General features: G+C 32.8%; 2 protein-coding genes across 2 annotated transcripts; one reads left to right on the forward strand and one right to left on the reverse strand.

Moving 5' to 3' along the window:
- Nucleotides 1-229: 229 nt before the first annotated feature.
- On the reverse strand, nucleotides 230-562 carry LOC139868677 (uncharacterized). The gene has a single exon (XM_071857010.1). It carries the CDS (start codon nucleotides 560-562, stop codon nucleotides 230-232), a length of 333 nt encoding a protein of 110 aa, XP_071713111.1.
- A 4,108-nt stretch (nucleotides 563-4,670) lies between these two features.
- LOC139868678 (uncharacterized) lies at nucleotides 4,671-8,207 on the forward strand. Its single transcript, XM_071857012.1, has 9 exons — nucleotides 4,671-4,902; nucleotides 4,956-5,078; nucleotides 5,731-6,087; nucleotides 6,448-6,583; nucleotides 6,656-6,818; nucleotides 6,910-7,038; nucleotides 7,109-7,303; nucleotides 7,386-7,508; nucleotides 8,004-8,207. The coding sequence occupies exons 1-9, from the start codon at nucleotides 4,671-4,673 to the stop codon at nucleotides 8,121-8,123; spliced, it is 1,578 nt and encodes a 525-aa protein (XP_071713113.1). The 3' UTR covers nucleotides 8,124-8,207.
- The last annotated feature ends 532 nt before the right edge of the window (nucleotides 8,208-8,739 follow it).

Below are 8,739 nucleotides of genomic sequence, written 5' to 3' on the forward strand. Positions count from 1 at the left end.
ACATTATTTACTTTCGCATTTAAAACTTTTACAACTGTTTAAATACTGTTAGCTTGTGGTTACGATCACAACAGTGTTTCTATTTTGGGATTTATTGACTTATGTTTTTTTTGAAAGTCAACTTTTAATAAAATTAAATGTGATTGCTTTAAACGTCTCATATAGAGGGTGTAACTGTTAACTGTGGGACCTTGATTAACACGCCGTCAGTTGGAAATTTGGCAGGGTGTTATACCGCAACTATTGAATACAACTTGTTCTTAGAAGATTCATTTGCACTGCACTCATCATACCAATCTATAGACTCGGACCAATTTGTGAATGTCGGCATTTGTATGTTAACCCAAATCCTGCACTTACACCATAGCTCCATTGTGAGATCACAACCAAACAATACGTGTTGAGATGATTCGGAAACCAACAAACAAACGGTACACCCGATATCCGTGATGTCTAACCCCCTTCTTGATGGATTCAACTGTGTAGATAATCTATTCAACGCCACCCACCATAAGAAAACATTGTCTTTCCGAAGAATACATTTTAACCATTTAGTTGCCATGTGATTTATAGGTAATATTCGGCCATCCAAATATAACCTAGTCCCGCAAACAGAGAATGTTGATTCGTTGTCTAATACCCATTGTCATGAGTCCTCCTCATTCGATGTCACCACAGTTCCCACGGTAGAGATTAAATCATTCAGTAACGAAGTGTTTCTAGCACCAATTGGATGTTTCCAAGACCACTTCCACCCTCGTTACTACATCGATCCGGTAAGAGGCAATTTTCTTCCAAATCTAGATGAAAAAAGTCTCCCAAACTGTGCATGTAATGGACCATTACCTAGAAAATTATCATTTCAAAAATTAATAGATCGACCATCACCTACTTTTGCTCGAAGCACATTATTTGGTAAAAAGCCTTTGTTTTTTTAAAGTGTCACTATATACAATACATAAGTGATTTTCTAAACAACATTTATGGTGAGAAAATTATAAGTCAAATTATTAGAAAGAGTAAGATAATTCATAAAACTATCTCAATTCAAAGTTGAAATTTTTGAAAAGAGTAAAATAAATAAAAATAAAATCTAATTCAAATATACTATAATAACAATAACACAACTAGTACTATAATAGTGAACTTATGATCAATTAATAGTCAATTATCATTCCACCAGCACCAACAACAACAATAACAATAATATCAGCACCAACAGTAGCACCAGCACCAGCACCAGCAACACCACCAGCACCAACAACAACGATGGCGACGACGACGACATGTTAATGAACAACAATAAAAGTAATAAAAAAACACTAAAAATTAACTATATCGCTTTTTTAGTAACATTTCACTATGGCACAACCCAAACGACAACATTGAGGTGTGTTTTTAGTAATATATAAGATAATTGTGATTTATTTAGATAAGCATGGGAGGAGTAAAGTATTAAGGCCGTTGTTTTGCACTTAATTGACTTAATACAATGAAATTTAATATGAAAAGCAATTAAGTGGTATTTGTTTTTAACTTAATAAATCAGACACATCTAAATTTAAAAAAATCAAAAGTATTATTGCCTTTCAAAAAAAAAAAATCAAAAGTATTGTGATTTCCATTTAAGTCCTCAGTTTTTAATAACTGCTATTTTAACTACCCATCTATAAGCTTAATTTAGTAGATTTAATTATTTAGACGCTTATTCAGCCCAAAAAAACAAACAATAATTATTTATTCGTCAATTAATTTTTTCACACGTCATATATATTCAAACAAAAGAATTTAATAAGAAAAAAAATAAAATGGGCCCTAAACTGGGAAAATAGTTGGAATTGAGTAATAGCGAAAATAAAGGAACATTGGGTTAGGGGTGTTCATCAGTTTAGTTTCGGTTTGTTCGGTTTATTCGGTTCGGTGTATTCAGTTTTGAATTTTTTTTTGAGCAAAACCGAATACCGAATTCAAAGTTAAAACCTAACCGAACAGAAAACTGAATTCAAATTCGGATTCGGTTCGGTTTTCCGTTAAAACCGGATATTATGAAAAAACTGAGAACGATGGTAGTTTAATAGTGGCGCTACTGACATCTTAGTTATTTATATCCTAAAACAATGACATAGTATTAAATAATCAAGAATTCGATGATTTATCAATATTTACAGCTTGATTATGACGTTTACTGCTTCTCTTATTAAGAAGAAGAAGAACATAATAATTTAAATAACATAATTATAATGTGAGCTACCAAATCGTCATATAGTGAGAACATATTTTATTAGTTGGATTCCAAATTATAATGACATTAAAACATAAATATAAAAATTAATTATATAAAAATTTTGAATTCGATTTTAAGTTAAACCGAATTCAGAATATTTAAAACCGAACCGAAAACCGAATTCAATTTCGGTTTCGGTTTGACTCGATCCGAAACCGTTTTTAAAATTCGATTTAGTTTTTTCCGATTTGGTTTCGGTTTTGTTTCCGGGTTCCACGGTTTCAAACCAAATACTGACCACCCCTACATTGGGTTACGAAATCTTAACCCTCGGGTAAATAACAATGCAAGAAACCACTTGGCTAGTACCATCTTTGATACAATTTCTTCACAATATAATTATAAAGGGACTAAACTCAATTGTGTCACGTGCCACCAGTACTACAAACGTGACTTGACTGTCAATCCGTATATGTGAACTATGACAACCTATTAGGACTCAATAAAACATTTAAAGTGGTATCGATTTGTTTGCTAGAACTTAAGTGTTAAGGGAGGTGCCTCACTCAATAGGCATCCACCCTTCTTGAAAGGATCGATGACCTAGCCATGTTTAACAGAGCCTAGTGGAACGTTGTTAAGTTTGTTATTATCTCAGATCTATTTTCTCTCTCTAGCATCGCAACTTTCTATCTCTATATTAAAAATGTGTTTGATAAAACAGAATGATTAAGTACTGAATGATAACTATGGTGAATGAATTAAAGGTTGTGAATGAGTTGACAATAACTTATTTGATAACCATTGTGAATGAATAATATGGATAATGTAAAACTAACATGTTAACGTTTTGAATTATTAAATTAAAAATATAATTGTTTTATAAGTGTGTGTATATAATTTATGAAAAATGATAAAAGAAATGAATGTGTTAAATGATTAAGAGAACATATTCAACTTTGAATGATCCAACAACATTTTATTTTGGCAACATCATGTCTCATTTAAATTTCACAAATAAAGGCGATGAATTATACTAAACGGGTAAGCATTCAACGCTCAGTCATTTAATTTAATTAAAAGTAAAAAAAAAAACCTAAATAAAAATGAAGTTTTTGAAATTTAAATAAATAAATACTGTAAAATAAAACAACATTATGTTCTTTCCTTCTTAATTTTTTTTACCATTAAACTCGCCTCTTTTAGACTAGCTAGTACTAACGTGCAGCATCAGTGGATCACGATCAAGATTCAAGAAAAATATTAATCAAAGAATCGAAGAATTTAATTAAATGAAAGGTGATCGTTTTTATAGGACGAAAAACAGGGGTTTAAATTCAAAAGACTTTATGAAACACAAACACCTAATTTTCTCGGACATCATTTCTATAAATAATTTGTTTTCTCAAACTTGGCATTGGTTTGAAAACACAACAATAATCAATCAAATAGGTTTGTTTATTAAGTTGTTGTGATATAATTGAATCCAACCCGGATCCGACAAGTGTAGGACCCCACCTTTCTGCTTTCCCCCTCTCCTCTCCTCCCATGCAAGGTGGCTTTCATCATTTTGTATGTGTGTGAGAGAGGAGATTGCAAGTTCATTAGCCATCTTCATCATTTTACCAATTACAGGTTTTTTCTCTATTTACATTCGTTAATTAATATGCATGTTGTCTTTAATGTCATGCAAAGAAAACGAAAATATTTGTTTTAATTTCTCCATATGAGCGGAATGAATAAAAAATATTATGGCAACGGTACCGTGCGAAAAACAAGGTTGCAAAATTCGCTATTCGTGGATTAATCGGTTGGAACTTTGAAAGGAATATTCGGCAACTCAAGACTTAATTAGATTGTACTTTATATACATTTAAATATTATATTTCAAAATCATATATGTAAATGTAGAAGAAAACCATAAACATAAACGTAAAGTTTAACATAATTGTTTAAAATCGTTCATTTTGTTCAAGACTCTAAAACTCTAGTTTAAATTCATATTAAGATGTTGACCAATTTTGACTTTAACCGCCTTTGATCAACAAATCCGATTTGGACCCGTTAATCGACGTTCACCGATTAATTAAACGGATTTTGGTAAAACGGAACAGACTGTACTTGAAAAAAAGTAATCGGGGATTAATCAGGAGTAACCTAAGTATTTTACAACACTGGCGAAAAGTGAGTCTTTTCACACAGAACATGTACACGGCCTGACTAGGTTATCCGGTATTTTCGACCTTTTTTCTGGTCACTCCAAGATACTCTATCTAAGACATCTTGAGATAATTCTAGAATTTAGAAAACAAAATGGCTGATAAGATTTTTCATTTTCATGTTACATTTTGCGATGTATCTAACCCATCTTTAAGGATCATATGAGTTTTACTTGTTTATAGAAGGGACTCAGCTTGATACGTTAACACGAAGGTATAGAGGGACAATGGGTAGTGGTGCTTCACACCTTGCGAAAACAATCAAAACAAAGAAATCACTGCGTCATCGTAGTAAAAAATTTCACAAACTGAAGAAGAAGAAGAACAGCGATGCAGACGAATCTGGTGCGGCCAATGAGAATGCTGATACGACTCCCAAATGTAGGGAATCAGTGTCTTCCGAACCTACTCATGAACCCACTCAAAGAGACTTACATTGTAGTCAGACCGATTCTCATGGTACAATTTTAATTTTTTTTTTTTTTTTTTTTTTAATTTGCTGTTATAACTAGAAATATCTAACAGGTTGAAAATGACCCGTGGTTTGATTCTTGCAGTAGACGACCCATGGTTTGATTCAGTCAGCAGCATTGAAGATTCTGAATCGGATGATGACTTTACTAGCGTGCAAGGAGGTAATGAGTTCGTTAAAATTAGTATCGTTTGATCTAGTTTTTAACTTCTCGAACAACCATCATACTTGATTCGGTTATATTTATTTCAAATGGTTATAAAGTCACCTAAAGTGTATAAAATGCTTACAACCTCTTAAATTATTTCCATTCAATGATATATTATACTGATATATCAATAAAATAGCTCCATGTTATGTAATCATATTCAATACATTAATCAATCTCAATGTTAAAAACAATCTGGGTCACAAAAGTATTGACCCATTTTGACCTGCATTTAAAAAGTGCCTCTTTGACTCGTTACTAACCCATCTGACCCGCCCATATTGTTATTTGCTACAGTATAAAAAAACCCTCTTTGACTCGTTACCAACCCATCTGACCCGTTCCCAAGGTAGCCGAGTGGTTGGGGCCCCTGACATCATATCCTTGCAAGAGGTCTCATGTTAGAATCTTGCGGTGGTCAGTGAAGGGTTGGAAACAGCCAGGCAGTATTCCTGATGGGCTGCGTACATTAGAGTATGAGGTCGGATTACTCACCCTTCCCGGGTAACCCAAGCAGGGAAAACCTTACAACTTTTTGTTAAAGTCAACAATTACTATACTAAATTGTTGTATAAGTAATTTTATTAATTTATACTTTGTATTGTAGACGATGAGTATCCTAATACACCAAATGGGGGAGTGGTTCAAAATGAGTTGTATACACTGACGATACGCGGACTCAAACAAGATAACGTGTTTTCCGTTCTAAGTTACCATGGACACGGTGGTTGTTCGAGCCCTACAAACAAGCTAGGACGCAGTTATAGTAGCTATAATTGTGATAAAGATGATATGAACCACGCCCAAATGCTAAAGCCTGGCGCACCTCAGTTGTTTCACTCCGCTAGTTTCAACGATAAGGTCACTAACACATCAAATTCAGGCTCACAGAATCATACAAGAATACCGACTGTTATCAAGCTCGCGGTAAAAAGAGCCGAAGTAGAGGATCCAAACGGCACACGTATGTGTAAAAAACTTCAACTTTTCAAACACTACTTGCGTCCTACTTTGAGTGTCCACTTTAAAAATACAAGCAGTTATAGAAATATGCAATCTTTATATTGTTCTTCAATAACAATTTTTTCTTTCCTATTCGGTAAACTTATTTTGTTGGTTGTAACATCACTTAGTTGGGAAATCCCGAAATAGCAATTTGGACATATAGAAAGGTTCAGCATCACTTGTCATTCAGATATCACAAACAAACTTAAATGATTCAGCATTCAGTGTTGAATCATCCAAATAAGAGGCAAACAAGTGCATAAATCATTATTATTTTAATTACAATTACAATTATAATTATAAAAGGGATGAAATGCAGGTGCTACCGAAAAGTTCTTTTATCGTCCGCGAGCAGGATTCTTGATTCCATGTTGTACCGATGAAAAGCCGACTCCAGGAAGTTGGTCAGCTATCGACCCGTCAACTTTCACCCTCCGAAGCGAATCTTATTTCAAGTAATTCATCAAATTTCCTATCTTTTTAACCTTTACTGAAGAAAATATCCTAAAAGTTTATGTATTTTGCAGAGATAAATCGAAAAAACCAGCTCCAAACTATTCCCCATATGTTCCATTTGGTGTAGACCTTTTCGTATGCCCCAAAAAAGTCAACCACATTGCCAAATACATCGAGCTTCCTTCATTACAAGGCAACGGAAAATTGCCACCTCTACTCATTGTCAATATTCAGGTTCGTTTTCTCCATTTTTGTAACATTTTATTTTGACATAAATGTGGTATTTAATTTTATTTACTATGTGTTTTATGTCTGCAAATTACAGTTGCCTAGTTATACGGCTCAGATGTTCCTTGGTGACAGCGATGGTGAGGGTATAAGCCTGGTTCTATACTTCAAACTCTCCGAAACTTATGAAAAACACACAACTCTTCAGTTTCAAGATAGCATTAAGGTAATTAATCATGATAATCACTTGTAAAACATGTTAAATCATGATGTTAATACGCGTGTTGTTTTGTCAGAGTTTAGTGGACGATGAAATGGAAAAGGTGAAGGGTTTTAGAAAAGAATCGATAGTCGCGTTTAGAGAACGATTGAAGATCATGGTTGGTGTGGTTAACCCTGATGACCTTCTTTCAAATAGCACCGAACGGAAGCTTTTGCATGCTTACAACGAAAAACCTGTCCTTTCACGCCCTCAACACAACTTCTTTCGGGTACCATTTTTACTATTATAATGAATAAAGTATTGTGGCTAGTAAACATGAATTGTTGAAGTATTTATATGTATATATGCAGGGATCGAATTACTTCGAAATTGATTTGGACATTCATCGGTTTAGTTACATAGCAAGAAAGGGATTAGATGCATTTCGTGAACGCTTAAAAGATGGCATAATGAACCTTGGCCTAACAATTCAGGTACTAAAACCGTTAGGATTTATGTAATGACAGCCATGTGAATAGAATGTAAAATAAATATGAGTCACTTTAAAGTCAACATATAACCGCTATGTACAACACTTTTATGCACGTTAACGACATTTTTTAGAGTTGTCGTAAAAAATTTCAAACTATTACTCCCTCCGTCCCATATTAATAGTCCAGTATTCCATTTTGAGTTGTTCCAAATTAAAAGTCCACTTCCATATATAGATAGATAAAAATAATAAGGTAAAATTCTATTATGCCCTTAATGTATGTGGATGGGATTAAAAGAGAGAGAAAAAAATAAGGGTAAAACTGGAAAGTAAACAGAAAGTACAGTAGTATTTTTATGACATTTTCTTAAGTTGTATGTTTTTTATCTGTGAACTATTAATATGAAACGGAGTGAGTATCTTCTTAGTAAATTAGAGAAAAAAAAATAAAGAAAAAGAGAAACTAATTTGGAATCATATATATTTGAGAGAACAGGCTCAGAAACCAGAAGAATTGCCAGAAAAGGTTCTTTGCTGTTTGAGATTGCACAAGATTGACTTTGTGAATCGTGGTCAAATACCGACATTAGTAGCTGATAAAGATTCATATTCTTGATTCGTTATTCTTCGTATATATTTTTTTAAACCTTTGAAAAGCAATCTTTTACATTTACAGTAAAATGAAGGACAATATTACTCTCCTAAGTTCAATGTTGTATTTTGTATTAATGGAAATCTTTATATTGAAGTTGTACACTAATTGCATATTTGCATGTCCTATTGCTGTAAACTGCTAGGAAGTGATAGTTAATACATTGAGATTGTTAGTTTAACCCTGAACTGCTTGTTTACAAGGTAACTTTTTTGTTTAAAGTTGTTATTAGGTTTTCGAATTTAATGGATAAGTATGTTGTATAGGGAGTCATACACAGCATCAGATTAATTATTTCGTAATAAGTATTACCTTCATAATTCAAATTATATATATCAAATTGTTATAATATATAAATATATATATATAAATGGATAGTCAATTATTGATACACAAAAGTAATATTATTGTATTACCTAAACTTGTGATATTTTTGCTATAAATAGCCATGAATGCAAGCATTAAACTTGCACCATTTCTCACACTTACAAAGTGTTTCTTTCTTTCTCTCCATTATCATCTTTGTTCTTACACTTCATTATTAGTATTCTTAATCAAGAATCAAACCACTAAAGGTAGT

Source organism: Rutidosis leptorrhynchoides, chromosome 9, assembly GCF_046630445.1.
Source record: "Rutidosis leptorrhynchoides isolate AG116_Rl617_1_P2 chromosome 9, CSIRO_AGI_Rlap_v1, whole genome shotgun sequence".
NCBI classification, from domain to species: Eukaryota; Viridiplantae; Streptophyta; class Magnoliopsida; order Asterales; family Asteraceae; genus Rutidosis; species Rutidosis leptorrhynchoides.